Genomic DNA, 22,677 nt, shown 5'->3' with positions numbered 1-22,677 from the left:
CGGGAAGAGGGCGCTGGAGGTGGTGACTATAATCTAGACAGGACACGTCAAGGACCTGAACCAAGGAGGGGGGCTTGATGACTTCCCCAAGGTCGGTCACTCACACCGGGTGGAATCAGAGCGAGAATCATCATGGAAGGCATCCTTGGTCTGCTCTGGGGCCTCTCCCACCTACCATACTGACAGAACCAAGAGCAAGGCTGGGAAGCTTTTCTGGGAAATGCTTCCACTGCTGTGGAAGCCGGGGCAGCAGAGCGGGCAGAGGAGAAGGGAAGGGATGTCGATGGGGCAGCGCACAGAACTGCACTGTTTGCACAGTGTGGGCACGGTTGGTGGCACCTCTCCACCTCAGGCACCACCAGCAGGCTCGGCCACCCCCTCAGTCCTCCCTGCGGCCCCCAGGCAGGTCCCTCTCACTGGGACGCTGGACTGAGGTCCTGAAGGGCTTCCCCGGCCCCGGCTGAGTTTTCTTGGCCTTCTCAGGCCCTCAGGAGGTCAGTGAAACAGAAGAGTCAGGGAAACAACTGAGGGTGAGGGTTTGAGAGTCTCAGTAACTAGACTGGGTTTCTGAGTCTCCTGAGTGTCTGAGGGAATCTTTCACATTCCTTTTTTTTTTTTAATTTTTTTAAATGTGTATTTATTTTTGCGAGAGAGAGACACAGAGTGCGAGCGGGGGAGGGGGAGAGAGAGAGGGAGACACAGAATCTGAAGCAGGCTCCAGGCTCTGAGCTGTCAGCACAGAGCCTGATGTGGGGCTTGAACTCATGAGCCATGAGATCATGACCTGAGCTGAAGTGGGGCACTTAACCGACTGAGCCACCCAGGTGCCCAAAATCTTTCTCATTTCTTAAATCCACGTGACCAAAAGGAAGCAAGCTAAGTGGCATTGGCCCTTCCCTCCACGTTTCTTTCTCCATTGGCACAATGGAGGCCATACCTGTAATGGCGGGTGTCCCGGATGGGCCGGTCGGGGCTCAGTTTGTCACTTTCTAGCTGGTTGAAGGCATGCTGCCTGTAAGGGTCCTCTCCAGCCTTCAGCTGTTTGGCTGCCAGGTACACCTTCTCATCAAAGCCTCTGGAGGGTGTTCCTGTCACCTGAGACAAAGGTCAGCATCAGAGAGGTCCCGGGCAGGAGTAAAAAGCAGCCACTGTGTGCAAAGTACTTACTAGTAGGCAGGAGCTAACTGCCTTATTTGTGCCTTATCCCAACTCTGTGAGCAGGAGATCGTTATTTCCCCCACTGTACAGATAAGGAAACTGAGGCTCAAGAAGTTAAAAAATAGTACCCTCATGTGTACAGGGAGCATACGGGAACTCTCTGTACTTTTTCTCAATTTTGTGTACCTACAACTGCTCTAGGAAGAAAAAGAAATCTATTTTTTTTTTTCCTAAACCCAAGGTCAGTGTTAGTAAGTCACAGGTTCTGGATTCAAACTGGTTGTTCTGACCCTGAAGGTCATTCTCTTCACCAGTGCTCTTTGCAGGATTTGGAGAAGGCGACTCCCAAGATGAGGGGTCCTGAGGGGACCACCAAACAAGCTGGAGGTTGTCAAGCAGCCTGCGGCCTCCTATGGATGAACTTGGGCCTGACACCGGCTCGGCATGTAGGAAGTGCCTAATCGGTGAAACGCCCAGAGCTCGGACAAGCTGCTGCACAGAGAACTACCTGTGAGGACCATCAGGCCCCTCCAGGCTCGTGCCAGAGCTGCTAGAAGGCAAACGCAGACAATGATGCATATTCTCGGGGACTTGTGCGGTGCTGCTGGAGTAGCCCTGTGTCAGAGCTGCTGGCTCACAGGTGCTAAGAGCTGGGGAGTGATGGATGACAGATGCCATGGCCCAGCCTCTCTCCTCTTAGCCACACCCCACTCTGTGGTCCCAAAGTCCCCCCACGAAAGACCTGGGGGAAGGACACATCTGAGATGAATGGATAGATAGATGGATCCTGACATCTCATTATTTGAACCAAGCTGCTGGCCGGATGTTTCCCAGCGTGCTTTGAAATATCACCAACCGTGAGGCATCCCAACTACAACCCTTCTGCCTGACCGGCAGCCTGGGCGGGAGCTGTGGGCCCCCAGAGGCAGCAGGAAGGTGGGTAAGGATCGCCCATACATAGACCCTCTGCATGAGGACCCCGTCACAGGTCTAGCTCTAGAGGGATGGTCCCTGGAAGGCGGCCGGACCTGGGGAAGAGGAGAGCGAGGTGTTGGGTGATTCTGGAGCACATCCACAGTGGCCCGGGGCCTCCGTGTCCCCCTGGGAGCCTAGCCCCCAGCCTCATGACACAGGAGTGCAGAAGGCTCCAGGAGTATCTCCATCAAAGCTGCCGCCCTGTAGGGTTCCAGCCTCCAGCTGCATCCTGTCCTGGGAGCCAGTCCCTGAGCCCCCTAAGGGCAGAGCCAGTGAGGGAGGTTTCCTCGTGTCCATTGGGCCCAGCCCCACGCTACGCACACATGCTCAGGATGGTGACCACAGCTGTGCCACTGCGGTATTCGGAGTTGGCGCCATGCCAGGGACTGGACAGATGTGGCCCAGCCCCCCTGGACTGGAAATCCATTTCAGGAAAGACGGAAGGAGGGAGGGAGAGGGCAGGGGAGACTGTTCTGACTTGAGTCTTGGATTGCTAGAAGGATGTCCAACTTTGAGAGTGAACACAAGAGCTCCTCTGGGTCCTTCCCACCTGGGAGAAGGTGGGGTGCTAACTCTGCCTCCCCCCACCCTCCTCCCGCATCCCTCCCAGCACAGGTCAGAGAAATGGAAAGCAGCCTCCAGTTGATGGCTGAGGCAAAATAAAAGAAGAAGTGCAGAAAGCTCCCGAAGGGAGAGGATGATGCTTTATTATCCTGCAAGTCAACTGTGGGAAATAACCGTGTTTATTTATTTAGGACTTCTGGCCACTCTGCGGGCTCAGGAAACCTCTGAGCCCTCATCCCACACTCACCCATCGCCCAATAAACATTGATTAAGAGTGGCCCATCTACCAGGCACTGGGACACCCCTCTGCAAGTTCCAAGGCCCATCTGATCATTCATTCATTTAAGAACGCTTGACTTCACTCACTCCTTCATCCAGCCACCCATTCATTCAGCAGAGCGCCACTGAGCACTCCCGTGTGCCAGAAGGAAGAGGTGCTTCCCCCATCCCCAGCCAGCTGCCTTCCTGCCTTAAAGGGCTTAGTCCCTTCAGGGCCTCAAAACTAAGCTAGACACCCTCAAAGATGTCCAGAAATGCCTGCTGCTGCCTCAGCAGATCCATAGCCTCTGCTCCTCCAACTGTCCTCCATGGTTAGACCCTTCACTTGTGAGCCACCTTGTGAAGAGGGGTGCCGTGGAAACACAGTTCCTGCTCCCTCCCAGAGGTCTTAGCTCTGCTTTCACGTTGACCCAGCATCACTGGGGCTGGGAGCTGAAACATTAGTTGGCCCTGAGTCAGCCGAAGTGGAGGAGACACTGAGGAAGGGTAGGATGTGACCTCTGCGGGGCTTTAATTTCCTCTATCCAGCGCCTCCCTGGCCTTACCCGGCAGGCACCACCCAGAACTCTTCTACCTGGTATCTAACCCCCCGTTTACACGCCCACACCCACAGCTCATTTCCTGTGGCCTTGTTCTTTGATCTTGAGACTTGCAGACCTTTGAATGTCCCATGGGTATCTCTAACCCAACACCTCAAAACAAATTCCTCACTGATCACCAAAGCTGCTGCTTCTCCTGCGTTGCTTTTTGCAGAGGGGGGCAGGGCGAACCCCCTGGTCCTCCAGGCAACACATCCAGGGGTCATCCCCGATGTGCCCCTCCCCTTGATGCTCCACAGCCTGACTGAGACCCCTGCCCTGCGCATCCACAGTGGTGTCCTATGGGCGTACCGCTAGTGCTAAATCAACAAATATTTCCTGAAAGTCTAGTACGTGCAGACACTGTGGAAGAGGCTGGGAAGATAGAAATCAACAAAAAGCAGTATGGACCCCAGAAAAGAAATCTAGGAGTCCAGATCACCCCTCCTTGCTCCCCACCCCATGCCAGACATGGCCATGGAAGATCATGAAGAGATATCCCCACCCTCAATCAGATCACGGGTAGCTGGAGAATGGGCCAAGGAACTTCATCCCATCCCAAGCCTAGCTGGAACAGTCCAGAGATGGCGCATGCATCACGGATTGGTGACCAGTGAATGCTATTCCCCTTCTCCCCTCTTCTAAAGGGGAAGTGTGTAGCTGTTCTCCTGTTTTCCCACCCACACTGCTTACTAAGCACGTTGGCGAGGGGTAAATGCATCCTTTGGCTCTAGGCTTCAGGACTATGAGGAGCTATATCTGGATCAGCCCGAGAGACCCAAGATCCTGGGCTTGGAGCCAGTTGGAGCCTCTGGATGGGAGGCGTACTGCTGCCCTTTCTGGAGGGGACGAAGGCACTTGGAGCTCTTTGTGCAATTCCTGCATCACGTGACACTGATGTCCGTGCTTTCCTTCTCTTTCCTTTCCACTAGATGGTGAGCTCCCCACCTTTGGGCTCCCAGCACCTCGCACGTGGTAGGCACTGAGCGGATGTCTGCTGAATAAAGGAACGAATGAATGAGCAAAGGAATGAATACCTAAATATTGTCCCTGTCTCAAGTATAATCAACAGGGGAGAAAAACACAGAGAACAAATGGGATTCCTTGACGCATCCTGTGACCTCCAGTGGCTTTCGCTCTCCCCCCAGGCACAGTGGCCCAGGACGCTGTGTGAGTGGGGGCCCAGTTAACACCGGACTCGGGTTCTGCCGTTGCTGCCTCCCGGGCTCTGTTCTGGTCACACTAGCCTCATGTTCTTTGAGCCTTCCCCTCAGCCCCTCCGTTCCTTCTGGAAGGCTCTTCCAGGTCTCTGCATGGCTCCCTCCTTGACCCTTCTGCAGGGCTCTGCTCAAACTTTGCTTCTCCGGTGAGCCTTCCCCAACCACTACCGGTAACACTATGACCTCAGTGCCACGCTCACACCCCCTAACCTCCCTCCTTGTTCTATATTTCCTTATGGCACTTAGTGTCATCTGGTGTTCTACGTGTGTATTCTGTTTATTTTATCTTCTTGACGGCTTCTTCCCACGAGAATAGAAGCTTCACAAGGGCAGGGGCCATCTGTTTTGTTTAGTGCTGGACCCCAAAGCCCAGAACAGTGCCTGTGTGAAGGTAGGCTTCAAGATCAATGGCTAATGAACGCATGAGCAATGAGCTGTCATGACCTCACTCGTCCCCTTCCCCCTCCCACACACATGTACTTGGCTAACACATTACTTGGAGCTGAGATGGACCAAAGTGGGTGGCAGGGTAGTTTCTGCTTGCCTTGGGGATCTCCTTCCCACTCCTATCTCCTGGCTGAGCTGTTAATCACTGTCCTCCTGCCCCACCAACACCTCAATCTCCACCACGGGGATGGGCACAAGGCCCAGGCGAGTGCACTCCCGGACACAGGGATGGACGAAGGAATCGTCACTCGACTCAATCTGGGCCAATCAGAATCCATCCTGGAACTTTTTTTTTTTTCAGTTTATTTATTTATTTAGAGAGAAAAAAATGTACACACACACACACATGCAAGTGCAGGGGAGGGGCAGAGAGAGAGAGAGAGAGTGAGAGAATCCCCAGCAGGTTCCGCATTGTCAGCACAGAGATGCACGCAGGAAGGACTTCTCACCGACCATGAGATCGTGACCTAAGCTGAAATCAAGAGTCAGAGTCTTAACTGACTGGCCACCCAGGTGCCCCCATTCTGAGAACTTTCTGTAAGATGAGCTCTTATGGTGCCTGGGTGGGTGGTCCAGTTGATTGGGTGTCCGACTTTTGATTTTGGCTCAGGTCATGGTCTTTCATGGGATCGAGCCCCATGCTGGGCTCTGCACTGGCAGCATGGAGCCTGCTTGGGATTCTTTTTCTCCCTCTTTCTCTGCCCCTCCCTTGCTTGCACGTGTGCATGTGTGCTCTCTTTCTCTCAAATAAATAAACATTAAAATACATACATACATACATACATGCATTCATACAATAGGCAGGTTTAAAATAAAAAGATGAGCTCTTTTCGTCATCACTGCTAAGCTTGGGAGGCAAAGTCTTCTTGCCTACCACATGAAGAAATTTTGTCTGGAGAAGGAAGCCAAGAAGAAACAATCAGAGCCAAGAGACAGAAAGAAAGCTCTATAGTGATGTTGTTTGGGGTTCCTGGGACTAGTCATATCTGATTCAAATTCATCTTGGGTTTGGGGTTTTTTTTTTGGTATCTGTCTATATCTATCTGCCTATCTACCTTCTTACCTACCTACCTACCTGTCTATCTACTACCTATCTGTCCCTTTGTGTGTGTGTGTGTGTGTGTGTGTGTGTGTGTGTGTGCTTAAACTAGTTTGAGTTGACTGTCCTTCTCTAATAACCAAAAATCCAGAGATGTCAGTCCCTCAGTCATTTTGATGGATAGAAAACCATTCTCCAAAAGTAAGAAACAAATCAAAAACCAAAACCAAAAAACGAGCCACCAATGGCAATGACACAGTTTGGTGGCAGCCATCCATTCCAAGACATCAGGCTGGTCCCTGGAATCTGGCCGAGTGACTTGAGCCCAGAGTCAGGAGGGGTAAGCCCAGCCTTCCCCAGCAGGCAGGGCTGTGGTCAGGCTTTGGGGTAGGGGGTAGGGGTTCCATCTGGACAATAACTTAAGAGCCCCCTGGAGTTGCCCGGGTGAGGAAGGAGGGTTGGGAGATGGTGAGTGACGGCCTCCTGGGCCTCCCACAGCCCTCCAGCCTCCTCCAACAGCTCTTGGCTGACGTTTAGACGGTGGCCTCCTCCCCAGTCTGTCCTTTTGGGAAGTGCCCAACCCAGCACTTCCACGTCCAACAAGGTCAACCACATCTGAAATTGTTTAAGCTGAAATAATGAGTCTGCTCTATAAAATGGGAAGAATGATTTCTCATTTTGGAGAGTTTTATTTTCAGTCCATCACTTCAATTAAACTTTGAATCCTGCCTGACCTGCTTCAGGTTTTTTTCCAGCTAGATTTGCTTACTTCTTCTTGACTGCTAAATTTAGGAAACAAACAGCAAAGGGGGAGGTTGAAAATAAGAAAGGAAAATATTTTCCACATCATTTTTAGCAAAAAACAGTTCAACCCCAAATCCCCAGGCCTTGTAAACTTTCTTTTAAAGCACACATGTACCCCTAGATTGAAGATTTGAACAACTCAAACTCCTTTTAAATAACTGCTGTCTAATTTCCTTTTACTGCCAGTAAAACAGGTACCTGCTGGGCTTGCCTTTCACTAAATTTCAGTGAAACTGCAAATAAAAAGCCTCTGGTTCTATATTATGGATGGCTCCTGACTTTTTGTCTGAGTCTGCTCTAAACCCAAAACACCTGGCGAACAAACTGTGCTCCCAACCACTCCCCACTCCCCTGGGAACAAAATCTCATCTGATGCTGTGTCCTAAGTTGAAAGACTGCCATTCATCAGGAGGGCTGGGAAACCAAACACATGATTCACCAGCTCTGAGTGCAAGGTGTCAGGCTCCCAAATGAAAAGGCGGGTCCCACAGGGCCTCCCTCCCGGCAAACCCAAGCCGCTAGGTTCTGGGGAAGCAGCCAACCCCCACTTGGCCCTATCCAACCAGACAAGATGCTGGGGTGGCACAGGGCCGGGGACCTCAGCCTGGGCACAGGGAAACTCGCCTAGGGTGTTCAGGGTCCCTCAGGGGCCTGCTCCAGACACGTCCCCATTTCAGTTTTCACATGACCTCGAAGGCAGTTACATAAGGGTTACCAGCCTGGCCTTGGAAATCTGAGGGCTCTGGGCTAGGATGCCAGTGTTGACTGCTGTCTGGCCTTGGGAAGTCACTTCCTGAGCCTGCTTCTTCACCTGGAAAATGGGGATTATGGTGAGAATTAAAGGAGATGATGTAGATAATGTGCTTAGCACAGTCTCTGGCACATACATTGTAATTATTCATTATTATTAGCTCACCTGCCTTTTTACCAGTCGTTGTCAATCTTGGCTGCACATTAGAATCAGAAGAATCAGAAGATTTAAAAAGTCCCGATGCCCAGGCCCTACCCGAGACCAATTAAATCAGACACTCTGGAGGTGGGAGCCTGGCATCAGGAGTTCTTAAAGCTCTCCAGGTGTTCCAAGGTGCTAGCAAGGCTCAGACGCCGCTTTATATCGAGGCAGGATGGAACCAGCGCTAGTCATGGGCTGGTGAAATCACAGGACGGAGGACTAGGAGGGACTTGGAGGTCATCCCCCCTGACCCTCTTTCCAAGGAGCCTCATCATGGGTCTGGGTTTTGGCCTCCGTTTGTACTGTTTCACCATCAGCAGAGCCAACTGGATCTCAGCTGGAACCTTCACTGTTACTATAGAAACTACCACCTTGAAACACATGCCCACATGCCCTGGAGGCTCTAGTTCAATTACATGCCAAGGACCACAGGGTAAGGGCCGCCTGGGAAGCCCACCTTGGGCTTCCACTTAGATTTCCCGTCACAACCTGACTTTTCCAAGGGCGCTGATGACCGCGCAGTTTGACGGCACCCGCGGTCTCACCAAGAAAGAAGGGGAGTGCATTCCCCAGATGGTCTCTGTTCAGGTTCAGGGAGATTCCAGGTCCAACCAAGCTCCCTGGGTCCCCTTTCCCACTCTCTGCTTGGCCCAGAGGTCATCTAGGGATGGAGGGACTCTGAGGGTGGGCAATGCTAGGGACGCCTGGTGGGATAGCTCCGTTCCCAGCTGCTTACCCGTTTACTCGGCTTGAGTAGAGCATTCCTGGGTCTGTGAAGGGTCCCAGAACCCTGCCTTACTGTCCCCAGCCACCGCCCCCCCCCAAGTCTGTTGCAGCTGCTGCAGAGTAAGAACGATTAGGTCTCCGCTGCAGTAATGAGCTGATGCCAACAGCTCCCTGAGGGCCTACTATGAGCTGGATGCTATACTAGGTGCTTATTTCCAGCTTCAAGTCGTCCTGCCGAGTGGGTGCTCCTCTGATCCTGATTTTACAGAAATGGAAACCGAGGCCCAGAGAGATAAAATAACACGCCAGCGTCACACAGCTGCTGAGCGGCTGGGCTGGGACTGGAACTGAGGCTGTCTGGCTGCGGAGCCTAAGCACAAAGCTTTCTCTATGCGTCTTCAGACTACTCCCGGGTGCAGATGTGCTTGGCGGCCCCTTCCAGTACTGAGTCCCTCAACTCCCAAACAAGCTGGCCTCTGGTGCCCGGAACACAACCAGGCCCTGACAAGTGCAGGCTGGAGGCTGCCTCCCCGCTGGGCTCAGGGTTCAGAGCCTCAGCTCACGGCTCAGATGGGGACTTGCCCAGTGCTGTCATCTGTTGGCCTGACACAGGCATGGAAACACTTCTCTGCTTTGGCTAGAAAGGACATGGAAAAAATGAAAAGTGTAAGAGTTTGTGTTACTCAGACCAAAACAGCACATAACTAAATTTCCTTGGGTCAGTCCTGGCCCTCCTCAGTCTTTCCGGCCAGGCATGTCCTCAAGGCCCCAGTGAACTTCAGCAGCTGTCACAGCAAAGGGGGACAAAGCCGATTCCTGTTCAGGTTCTTGTCTGCTTGACCATACCAAGCCCCCAAACGACACAGCTCTGCGACTGAGGAAGGAAGGGAGCAGAACGAATGGCCAAGACAGGGCCACCTCAGGGCTCCCGGGCCCCCACAAACACACTCCTGGCCAACATATGGTGCAGATCACACAAGTGTAATGTGTCAGTGTTTGTGAGTTACCATTGCACTTCTGGTGTTTCATATTCAGAAACCATTGAACTTGAACCTGTCAGATATTAACTAGAAAAATAAAAGCAATAATGGGCCATATAATACACGGAACACATCCAGTATGACTATTTCAAGAGGGTCAACGGCCTCCTGCCTCACCCACTGAGGCTCAAAGCGAGGCCAGGTTCAAGTCCAACCCATTAGAACTCAGCAAGGCCCTGATCATGGGCCGGTGCCTCAGTTTACAACACTTTTTGGAACAAAAAACCGAATTAGAGTAGTGAACTGGCACAGTACATTATTGACACTGTAGATCAAGTTTAGAGGTACATTACCTGTGCTTCATATATACTCTAATTAATAGAATTAAATAACTAGGTTATACCCACCAGTAGGAGAGAGCATTATAAAGGCAGACTTTTATTTATTTTTTTATATTTTAGTTAGTTGACCTACAGTGCATAATTGGTTTCAGAAGTAGAATTCGGTGACTCATCATTTGCACACAACACCCAGTGCTCAGCACAACAAGTGTCGTCTTTCATACCCATCCTCCATCTAGCCCATCCCCCACCCACCTCCCTCCATCAACCCTCAGTTTATTCTCTATCATTAAGAGTCTCTTGTGGTTTGTTTCCCTGTCTTCTCTCCACCCCCCTCTTCCTATATGTTCATCTGTTTTGTTTCTTAAATTCCACCTATGATGAAATCGTATGATATTCGTCTTTCTCTGACTGACTTATTTTGCTTAGCATAGTACACTCTAGCTCTGTCCAAGTGGTTGCAAATGGCAAGATTTCATTCTTTCTGATGGCTGAGTAATAGTCCATGTATTCTACATCTTCTTTACACATTTCGTCAGTCAGTGAGTATTTGGGCCGTCTCCGTAGCTTGGCTATTGTTGGTAGTGCTGCTATAAACATGGGGGTGCATGCGTCCTTTCCAATCTGCATTTTTGTATCCTTTGGGTAAATACCTAATAGTGTAATTGCTGGATGGTACGGTAGTTCTACACAAAGGCGGACTTTAAAAATCAAATTAAGCAAAAAGAAAAAGGAGGGAAAGGGGAACTGGGACAAAAAGCACGTGTGACTTTCTTTAAGGGCACTCCATTGCTGGGGCAAGTACATGTCTCCACAGCAGCACCGTGCGCCTAGATGGGCACCTCCCCCACAGCCCAGCATTCTACCCAGGTGCAATATACAACGTGGCCAAAAAATCTGGAAACGGGGATAATCCTAAAAATTTTTAATGGATAGAGTTCTTTTTTTTTTTTTTTTTTTTTAATTTTTTTTTTCAACGTTTTTTATTTATTTTTGGGACAGAGAGAGACAGAGCATGAACGGGGGAGGGGCAGAGAGAGTGGGAGACACAGAATCGGAAACAGGCTCCAGGCTCCGAGCCACCAGCCCAGAGCCTGACGCGGGGCTCGAACTCACGGACGGCGAGATCGTGACCTGGCTGAAGTCGGACGCTTAACCGACTGCGCCACCCAGGCGCCCCTGGATAGAGTTCTTTTGATTAGTTCTGCTAGGATATGCTAAAGCTGCAGCTCTGATTTCAAGCAGAAATCAGAGACACAAATAATCTGATCGTGGCTGAGATCAATAGAAATGTAGTGTTATGCACCTCATTCATTGCAGTTTCGCACAGTGCACCAAACCATACGTTGTTAATGAGCTACAACACAATGACCATGTCATGCATTGTAATGTAATCTAAATAAACCACTTAGTATATATGTCCGTCCATGTTTTTCCTTGACGGCCACCCTGTGGTTAAACAGAACCTTAAAGGGAAGATGTGGCTCATTCTTGAAAAAGGCTCAGTGATACAGAGGTATAACTCCTCCCTGACTTAATCTATAAATTCAGTGAAATCCTGTGTGTTGGCAGCGGGGGGGGGGGGGGGGGGGGGGGGAAGGGGAGGAAGATTCAACCAGAAGAATTTAAACATGAGTGATCAGGAAAAATCTGAAGAAAAGAAAAATGAAGATAGGGAAATAAGCCTACCAGATATTAAGACATATGAAAGACTGCAGACTTTATATAGCAAGATACTATTGGTATAAAGCCAAACAAATCAATAAAAGAAAACAGAGAGGTTAAAAATAGAACCAAGTACATATGGAAGGTTGGCACAAGATACAGTTGCATTTCCAATGGGAGGGAGAAGGGAGAGATATGCTATTCTGTGAATGATGTTAGGAAAAGTGACCAGACGATATGGAAACAAATAAAACTGAGTTCATTTCTTAAATCAAAATAAATTCTAGGCGGCTCAAAATTTAAATTTAAATCTTTTTTTTTTAAGTTTATTTATCTATTTTGAGAGAGACAGAGACAGTGTGAGTGGGGGAGGGGCAGAGAATCCCAAGCAGGCTCTGCACTGTCAGCTCAGAGACAGACACACAGACACGGGGCTCGAAATCACAAAATGGTGAGATCACGACCTGAGCTGAAACCAAGAGTCGGACGCTTAACCAACTGACCCACCCAGGAGTCCTAAAATTTAAATTTAAAAAGGAAATTAAAAAGTATGCAGAAAAAGTTAGTTACTTTTTGTTCCCATTGTTCTTGTTTTTTGCAATCTTGGATATAAAATCCAAATGTCACCAAAAAAGACCAAAAACTACATAAAGACTTAGGATTCTTATAAGTCTAAAAATACCCCAAAGTCAAGATACAAACATCGTGCTGGGGAAAAAATATTAGCCAAATATAGGCAAAACAAGTAACTAATTCCTTCAAAATGCTGGGCGCCTGGGCGGCTCAGTTGGTTAAGTGTCTGACTCTTGATTTCGGCTCAGGTCATGATCTCATGGCTTTGTGCGTTCGAGCCGCACGTCGGGCTCTGTGCTGGCAGTGCAGAGCCTGCTTGGGAGTCTCTCTCCCTCTCTAGCTGCCCTTCCCCCACTTGTGCTGTCTCTGTCTCTCTCAAAATACATAAATAAACTTAAAAAAATTTTTTAAAAACCCAAAATGCAAGGAGCTCTTACAAATCAAGAAGAAAGAACCAATAATTCAACAGAAATGTAGACACAAAGGATACGAACAAGTAGTTCATAGAAATGTGAAACAAAATGACCAATAAGAAATGAAAGATGTTCAGCTTCATTGATTATTAAATAAATGCAGATTAAAGTAAGATACAATTTCTTACTGATTTGGCAAACTCAGGAATAATATGTATAATGCTCAGTATTTTGAAAGTTTGAAGAAATAGGAGGCCTTATATGTCAGTAGATTATAAATTAGTATGACCAAGACTGTTCAACAACATCATTTTAATTTTTTTTAACACTTACTTATTTTTGAGAGAGAAAAAGAGACAGAGTGTGAGCAAGGAAGGGGCAGAGAGAGAGGGAGACACAGAATCCCAAGCAGGCTCCAGGCTTCGAGCTGTCAGCACAGAGCTCGACACGGGGCTCAAACCCACAAACTGTGAGGTCATGACCTGAGCTAAAGTTGGACACTTAACCGACTGAGGCACCCAGGCGCCCCACAATTTTAAATTCTACCGCATTTTAAATACTACCTCTCAACTCAATAGAAGTTCCATTTGTAGGTTAACATAAACCTGGCTTTCCTGAGACAGTCGCAGTATATACCTGTGTTCTCAGGAGCCCCTGTGAATTAGAATTTGTCTTTGTTTAGGTAAGAGATTATATGATCCCTAAATTATAGCTTATCATTACAGTAGAGTTCTAAATAAATGTTAGAAGGAATAAGTTATGTATGTCTATTATGATTCATTTTGTACAAACAGTTCATAATACATGCATATGTAAATACACAGATATACCCGGAAAAATACACGGCAAGCTGGTAAACAGTGGTCACCTCCAGAAAGTGGCACAGGTGGGGCGCCTGGGTGGCTCAGTCGGTTAAGTGTCTGACTTCGGCTTAGGTCATGATCTCACGGTCCGTGGGTTCGAGCCCCGTGTCAGGCTCTGTGCTGACAGCTCAGAGCCTGGAGCCTGCTTCGGATTCTGTGTCTCCCTGTCTCTCTGCCCTCTCCCGCTCGTGCTCTGTCTCTGTCTCTCTCTCTCAAAATTAAATAAACATTAAAAAAAAAAAGTGGCACAGGGGTAGGCTGGAAGACAGAAGAGTTTTACCTTTTCTTTTATACAAGCCTGTTTTCTTTTTTATAAATAAGTATTATTTTACAATAATATTCTTTAAAAGTTTTTTTCTTTAACATTTATTTTTGAGAGATAGAGAGACACAGAGTGTGAGCAGGGGAGGGGTAGAGAGAGGGGGGAGACACAGAATCTGAAGTAGGTTCCAGGCTCTGAGCTGTCAGCACAGGGCCCGACGCGGGGCTCGAACTCACAAACTGCGAGATCATGACCTGAGCAGAAGTCGGTCGTTTCATCAACTGAGCCACCCAGGCGCCCCAACAATAAATTTCTTTTTAAAAACATGTGCCTTAATACTTTTCTATCTAAGATAAAAGAATTGAGCTAAATGATTGTCATCCTCAACATCATCATCTCCCAGATGAATCTCAGATATGAATAAATAGATGAAAAGTAAGCCCTTCCTCATCTGTAACATTTAGGGGCAGAAGTACCAGCCAGGAACGGGTTACTCCTGTTGGAGAGGAGGGGAAGAGAAGTTATGGGAAAGAAAAATAATTTTCCCTCTACCTTTCTGAGTTCTTAGCTGAGACTCCTACACTAAAAGACAGATAAAGGGTCTGGGACCCAATTCCAATATGGCAGGGTTTCCCCCACACCACTAACAAGTGATTCTCAGACACCTACTGGGTGTCTTACAGTTCAACACAATTCTGACATTGTCTACCTAGAGAGAGGCTCAGATCCCACAGGTCGGGGGCTCAGTCCCCCAGACTGTCCACCACTTCAGATGCCAGCCACAAGCCCAGGCTTGTCACTTGTGCTTCTGACAAACTGGCTAAAAACCCATGACCCCCTCCTAGGGTTCAATTAATATGCAAGAGCCACTCAGAGCTTACTCCATGATGGGGTTATTACAGAGGCTACTGAAGGATATGAATCAACAATCAGATGAAGAGATTCAGTAGGCAAAATCCGGAACAAAGGAGCTTCTGTTCTAGTGGAACTTGGGTGGCACATGAAGGCATTCGGTTCCCTAACCGGGCAGCTCTCCAGACCCCCTCCTTTTGGCTTTTCTGGAGGCCTCATATTACATAGGTATGATTGATTAAATCACTGGTCATTGGCAATTGATTCAAATTTCAGCCCTTTCTCCCCTCCCTGGAAATCAGGGGATGGGACTGAAAGGTCCACCCCTCTATTCACAGGTCAAAATATTCACTCCCCTGGCAACCAGCGCCGCCCCGCCCCCCCCCCCCCCCCCCCCCCCCCCCCCCCCCCCCCCCCCCCCCCCCCCCCCCCCCGTCCCAAAGTCACCTCATTAACATAACAGAGGACACGAGACCCAATATTATAATAAAAAATGCTCCAATTGCTCTTATCACTCAGGAAATTCCAAGGGTTTGAGGGCTATGAGCCAGGCACCATGGATTAAGACCAAAGCTGCATTTTTTATAAATAGCAACAGGTCAACAAGAGAAAAACAGTTTATTAACATGCATACATGGAAGATGCCCAAGGAAAAATGAGTAACTCCCCAAGGCGCTTAGAATTCAGGATTATACACCATCTTAATAGGGAAAGGGGGTGGGGACGTGGATCTCTTAGGGGAAAGTAAAGGGCTTTTAGGAAGATGAATGGTCCCTTAGAAGAACAGATGGGAGGTATGATGGTTTGTGACAGTTTGTCTGGATGTGGTATTGACTTCTAGTCTCCTCTCCCATGATAACAGTCCATCTTCCTTGGTTGTTGAAACTCACGGGAAGGGGATTTATGACCAGTGAGTTCCTGAAACCATTACTATACTGTACGTTAACTGACTTGGATTCAAATACAAGTTAAATAAATAAATAATAAATAAGACCAACAAGTTCCTTTGTTATGCCCAGAATTCGAGATCCCCAAAGACCACTAGGGAGCCGAGTCCGATGCAAAAGCAAAAGAGCCTTTATTCGAGCTAGCTCGAGCTCAATCCCCTACCTGCACCGACGCAGCGGTGAGATACCGGGGAGAGAGAGCGAGTTTCAAAAGGACAAAGGTTTTATTGGGGCCTAGGGGCAGTTGGTGAGGTAATGGCTATGGCCTCAGCGGATTGACTGGGGAAGGGTCCTGGGGAAGGGTCCGAGTCCTGTTAGGCAGGTGAGGGGGGCGTTACTCAAGGGGAGGAGGTGTGGTCAAGGTGAAGGACACAGAACAAGATGGAGTCGGCCGCGTAGGCCTGTCCTTTCACCTTTTTGGAGGATCTGTGTTTAGGCAGATGATGGAGGTTCAGAGAAAGCCTCTCCCTGCATTTGCTGGTTTTCAAATGCCCACAGCTCAAAATAATCAATATACCAAAGTGGCATATTTTGAGGTGGCGCTTTGTGCTACCCTTCAAAGTGGAGGCGGAGGGGAGCAGTATAGGGCCGCTGAGTCCTGGAGTGTGTGGGTGGGTGTTGTGGCAGGTGAATTCAACATTCAGGGAATGCTGGGAGGCCCAGCTTGATGGCTCCCGATTCTTCCCCAAAGCACAAGCCTCGCAGTTGAAAATGGGGTGTGGGGGGAGGGGGAGTAAGAAGCCAGGAAGCCAAGCGCTGGTCCAGGGCCATTCACCTCACCTGTACTCTAGGCACCGCCCACAGAATACTCTGAAGGGGTTGGTACTCAGGTATTTCCTCTGCCATTTTATCCACTTTTCACTTTTTTAAAAAAACGTTTTTGTAAAGTGCTTTGGATGGAGTGCTTAACTTAGTAACTTGGTTGAAAAGGGGCGGGCAGGCCAAGGGGAGCCGAAAAGTGCTGTCAGTCAAGTCCCTCAGGCTAGCCCACAAGCCATTCTTGAGGCCTGAGGTAACCTCTGCAAACAGCAGTTTCCAAGGCTGCAGAAAGGAGGTAATGATGCTTACCGCCCAGGGGTTGTGAGTGCATTTAAATAATCATGGCACCACATCCACCGGGGATGACTGCGTAAAAGGAGGGGGGTTGAAACAGGTGAGCGAAAGAGGGAGGAAAAAAAAGAGGCAAACCAAGAAATAGACTCTTAGCTACAGAAAACGAACTGATGGTCGCCAGAGGGGAGGAGTGGGTATGGGTGAAATAGGTGACGGGGATGAAGGAGGGCACTTGTTGTGATGAGCAGCGGGTGTCGTGTGGAGGTGTTGAATCACTATGTTGTACACCAGAAACTAATATCACACTGTATGTTAGCTGGAATTTAAATAAAAACTTAAAAAGAAAAGGTTCAACGATTTTTTTAAGAAGGAGGGGGTTTTGAGCAAAAGGCTCTCTGAGGCCCCTTCCCTCTTGAACATTAAATGATCTGTAACATCCATCTACTCACCCCATCATTCTTCCCTATGTCTATTGCAGATCCTGGGCACCCCTAAAGAGCCAAGAGCTTCTTTGTACGTGACCTATAGCTGTTCTCAACACACAGTAGGTGCTCAGGAGATGTCTGTCACATCAAGAAGGGGTGTACATGGTGCCCCAGAGCTGCAGGAGTGCTCAGCAGCTCTGAGTGGCATAAAAGTGTTTCTTCCTTGAGCTCTGCACAGGAGGTAAGAAGGCACAGGCTCCCCAGGATGGGGAAGCTGCAGGAAGAGGGTTAACCTGGAGCCCCACCAGTGGCTCCTGCCAAGTGCATGAGCTAGGCAGATGGGCACGCTAGCTCTGGGGCCAGGAGGGACAGAAATGTGTGTTTTATTGCAGTTGAAGAGTCCTCTGTGGGGAATGACATTGTTGTGGGTTAATGGTAGATAGTGCTTTTCTTCTTGACTAATATCTTTGAATATTACATTAAATTGTTTTTAAGCCACCAGAATGGTTATTAAATCGGTACCCTTTTGGAAAACAGTCTGGCGGTACATTTCTAGTGCTATATCCTTTGGCGCACAGCCTTTTCTGGTTTATTCTATCCATTATCTTCCCCGAGCCATGGCAGGGTGCCAGTTGGGCCCCAAATCTCCCATATATCCAGAAGGTTTAAATTTAACCTTTGGAAAGAGGGAATAACTTGTGTAAATATGTCTTCTCATCCAGGATTCCTATTTTAATCACTTAATTAGTCATAGACAAATTTTAGGCACAAAGATGTTCACAACAGGCTTATTTATAAGAATGAAAACTAGAAACAATCTAAATGTCAGCATCAGCGAAAAGAGTAAGTAAATTATGTCCCATCAATTGAAAAGAATATTTAGCAGCCATTTAGAATAATTGTTCGAGTCTGTGGGGAAATGAGTGTAACTCTCATGCTTTATTAGAGGGAATATAAACTGGTATAAATCTTCTAGGGGTAAACTTACCAGTATGTATCAAGGGGCTGAAAATGATGTATACATATGATTCAATTTTAGGAATCTGTCCTAAGGAAATTATTAAAATAGGCTCCATTTATAATAGCAAAAGATTGTGGAGAAAAAAAAAAAAACACCCTAGACTTCCGGGAACAGAGAATTGGTTCAATAACTCCTTGTATAGTCCTTCCATAGAGCACATTGCGATTATTTAAAACGATGGTAGAAATGTATTTTCTCTAACCATACAAAGCTAAGTGAAAAAAAAGCAAGCTACAAATTAATATGTGCATTGTGACTCCATTTTTGTTTTTCTGGATGTTCTAATCTGTCTTGATGAATAATTATTACCTGTGAGATCAAGAAAAAATAGCGTCAACAGTCCTCGCTCTGAAAGCTCTGTAGCGGCACAGAAAAATGCTCGCATGGTAATGGGGAGGAAGGGGCAGGATATAAATCGTATACGCTGGGTGGCTGCAGCTTTGTGAAAATTATGGAGCTTGACCAGAAAGGCATACCTAAGAATGGACACAGTGATCTATTAGGATGGGGAGATTATGGATGATTTTTCTATCCTTTCGATCATTACTATGTTTATGAAATTTTTATTTGTTAAGCGGAAAAAACCCTCCTTTGAGAAGTTTTCCTCTGTAGCCTTTCCCCTCCTTGGAATGGCTGTCTTTATGGAATGCAAGCCTGCTAACTAAAAATAATGCCTTAAAACAGGCCTCGTTCATTACAGCTTACTTTTACTTCTCCTGGGTCAAGTCTGTCACGGTGACCCCTTCTCCTTTTATGGCCTGCACATCGCTACCCTATTTCTTACTGCACTTTTTTAAAAAGTTTATTTATTTTTTCTGAGAGAGCGCCTGCACGCATGCAAGTGGGGGAGGGGCAGAGAAGAGAGAAAGGCAGAGAGAGAGGGAGAAGAGAGCATCCCAAGCAAGCTCCCCACTGTCGACATGGAGCCCGATGTGGGGCTCAAACTTAGGAACCACGAGATCACGACCTGAGCCAAAACCAAGAGCCGGATGCTTAATCGACTGAGCTACCCAGGCACCCCTACCCCATTTCTTATCAGCCCCGACTCCTGACCCCAAGCACCTAGATGCCGTTGGACTAACCAGGCCCTTCTGGCTATCCTGGACCCCAAGGATCAAACTTGCCCCCCTTGAAGCTTACTGCCTCAGGGTCTGGACAGGGCAGAACAACACCTAACACTAATCATCAATAATGGGTTGATGCATATTTAACTCCTCCAGAAACAGGTGCTTGCATGCAGGGCTCTTGAGAATATATTCCTTGGTGGAAAACAACAGGGCAAATGTGTCAAAAGCCTTTAGGGGCGCCTGCGTGGCTCAGTTGGCTGAGCATCTAACTCTTGACTTCGGCTCAAGTCATAATCCCAGGTCGTGGGATCGAGCCCAGTGTTGAGATTCTGTCTGTCTGTCTGTCTGTCTCTCTGCCCCTCTCCCCCACTTGCACTCTCTATAAAAAGATAAAAAATAAAATAAATAAAAAGCCTTTAGACTGTTTACCACTTTTGGTCTAGCAATTCTGATTCTAGGATGTTATAAAATAAGTCTATGAAGATGTGGGTACAAAGATATACTGCTCAGTAATTTTTAGCTAGCAAAACATTGGAAATGATCTAAATGTCCAACAATGGGAGCTTGGTCAGATAAACTAGGGCACATAAAGTTGCCATGTAAAATACAGGTGCTTAGTGAAATTAGAATTCCAGATAAACAATGAATAAGCTGTTTAGTGTAAGTATGTCCCAAATATTACATGGGATATACTTATTCTAAAAAAGTATTCATTGTTTCTCTGATAATCAAATTGGAATATAATTACATTAAAAGTGTTATTCCATGTTTAGGGGCGCTTCGTGGCTTTGTTGGTTAAGTGTCTGACTTTGGCTCAGGTCATGATCTTGTGGTTGGTGATTTCGAGCCCCACACCGGGCTCTGTGCTGAGAGCTCAGAGCCTGAAGCCTGCTTCAGAGTCTGTGTCTCCCTCTCTCTCTCTCTCTCCCTCACTTTCTCTCTGTCTCTCTCTCTCTCAAAACATAAAATAAATATCAAAAAAATTTTTTAATTATTCAATGTTTATCTGCAATTCTAGTTTACCTGGATGTCTTGTATTTTTATTTGCTAAATCCAGCCATGGCCACACTGCACATACATATGATACAATACTAGGTAGCCATTAAAACTCATTTTAAAAGCAGTGGCTTTCAAATGGTTTCTTCTCTCCCTGTGTTTTAGCTAGAACTTCTCATCTTTTATTTCATATTTTGGACCTCTGCATAAGATTTGGTTTGAAAGTAAGTGTTCTATTATGAAGAGAAGTTTGAAAAACACTTTTAGAAAACTAACAACAGGTGACAGTGCTCATAAAATAAGTAGAAAGAATCATGTTAAAAATTGTTGTGATTCTAAGTTTGCATACACACACACACACATACGTGGAGAGAGAGAATGAAAGACAGATAGAGAGCAGACATTCTGGAAGAATCTTAAAAAAAAAAAAAGTGGCATTGGGATTATAAATGAATTTTAGAAGACTCCCTGAAGAGTTTCTCAGATGTTCTACGATGAATTAAATGCATTTACATTTTGAAAAAAATTTCTATTAGAAGTATCTATCTTCTCAGATAACATTAATGCTTTAAATGTCATTGAGCCTCTGTATCTGTGATTCTTAAATATGGGACTTATGAACCCTTTGGGGATGTAATGAAAGCTCTGTATCCTAGTCTCGGAAGGTATATTCACACAAAGCTTTGCATACAGTTCCCCCTCCCATCCCTTCTTGTTAAGACCCTTCCCTCGATTTCTAGAATGCCATTCCTTTACCCTGCTTGCCTATAAAGCTACTTAACCCTGTCTTCCTGGTGGTGGTTCTTTTTGGGGAGGAGGGGAGTGGTCACACATCTGTCCTGAGACCCTGTTAAGAGCTAAGGACTCTCCTCAGAAAATAAAGCACACATAGACCCACGTGCTGCTGTGGGCAGCTTCAGACTTGCACAAACTCCCTGAGGTCCATTCTTGGACTCCAGGTTCAGAACTCCTAGTGCAATCCCAAGCCTTTGGCACTCACTGAAGGCCTGACTTGGCTAATTCCCTTTAGGGACAAACTGGTTAAATATAGATTTTTTTTAAAAAAGAGACAAAGCCAGGGATCGAATCTAGCTCAGCACTCCCAGGGCACTGCCACACAGCAAGCACTTCTAAAGCAATGGGGCAGGAGGGGGGTGGGGTGGGAGGGAGGAGGGTGGGGTGGGGTGGGGAGGGGGATGGAGGGGGATGTGATGCAGAGAAAGAATCGCTGAAATGTCTCATCTCATGTGACGCAGAGAAAGAAAGCATTAGAGCTGGCGGGGGTCCCGCGGACAGGGAGAAGAACTAGAAGGGAATCCAGAGTCGGTGCCTCTTACCTGTGTGATCTGGGCCTTCGGGATGGCTGAAGGGGCAGGGAGGAGGCAGCGGAGAAAGGAGTATTGTGTCGGCTCTGGGTCTGCTGCCCACTCCCTTTAGTAGCTCTCCTAAGCAGCTGCACAGTGAACCAGCCCCAACTACGCGCTCCCCCAAGAACCAAGCAGGGGCCAACGACAAGGTGGGGAGACAAGGTGGGGAGACAGCTGGGAGCCCAGGAGGACAGCCCCAAGGGGGGGTGCCACGGGCAATCCGGATGGAGCTAGTGCCGCGTTAAATGCGCACGCCCTCCTTCCTAGCAACTCTGCCTCTTGGCATCTCTTAACAACGAACGAACAAAACTTACCTACATACCCCAAAACACTGGTCTTGGGTATTTTTGCAGCATGTCAGGCAGCACAAAGTTATCTCCGAGCCACTATTGGTGTTAAACCAAGACGGAATCACCAAACCCGATGAACATAATATGAATTTGCATCTCTTTTCCGAGGGAAAGCACAACAATATTCTGCAGAGGGGAAGTTCCAAGCTCAGGCTGAAGCTGCCTTTACCTTTTTCACTGCTCTCCTATGTGATCGAGGGATCACAAGGCCGGGAGGTGCCAACGACAGCCCCATACGGCGACAGGACCATGGGCTTCCAAACACATGTAGGGCCGACACAGATGCCGTTCCCAGTGGGGATACCAGTCACCTTTGCTTTCATCTTGACAACAAAATTGGAAAGTTCCTCTGGAAGAACAAACATCTGAAGAGGGCGCTGACCTCTCTCTCCCAGCCCCTCCCCCCAAAAAGAAAGCAAACAACAACAAAGACAACAACAGAAGAGACTTGCCTCACCAGTTATTAAACCTAACCTAAAGCCTCTGTAATCACAACGATATGGTGCTGGCTGAAGAAAAAACAAAAAGATCAGAGGAACAGGATATAATCCAGAAATAATATATACAAGAACTCAGTATATGACAAATCGGCATTCTAATTCAGTGACGAAAAGATAGTTTGGCATAATTAGTGTTGGCATAACTGGCTAATCATATGGAAGAAAACAAAATTAGTCCCTAGTTCACAACAGATACTGAAACAAATTCCAGATGAATTTAAAATATACATATGAAAAAAATATTGTAAGAAAATTCAGTA

At 47.5% G+C, this 22,677-nt stretch overlaps 1 protein-coding gene across 1 annotated transcript in view; it reads right to left on the bottom strand.

Annotated features, from left to right (window-relative positions):
* GALNT16 (polypeptide N-acetylgalactosaminyltransferase 16) overlaps positions 1–22,677 on the bottom strand; it is a 93,372-nt gene that overhangs the window by 31,955 nt on the left and 38,740 nt on the right. The window contains exon 3 of the mRNA XM_042943613.1: positions 938–1,095. Coding sequence (XP_042799547.1) covers positions 938–1,095 — 158 coding nt within the window. The remainder of the gene's footprint in view (positions 1–937; positions 1,096–22,677) is intronic.

The sequence above is a fragment of the Panthera leo genome, chromosome B3 (assembly GCF_018350215.1).
Source record: "Panthera leo isolate Ple1 chromosome B3, P.leo_Ple1_pat1.1, whole genome shotgun sequence".
Lineage (NCBI taxonomy): Eukaryota > Metazoa > Chordata > Mammalia > Carnivora > Felidae > Panthera > Panthera leo.
This window is presented reverse-complemented; position numbering and strand designations above follow the sequence as displayed.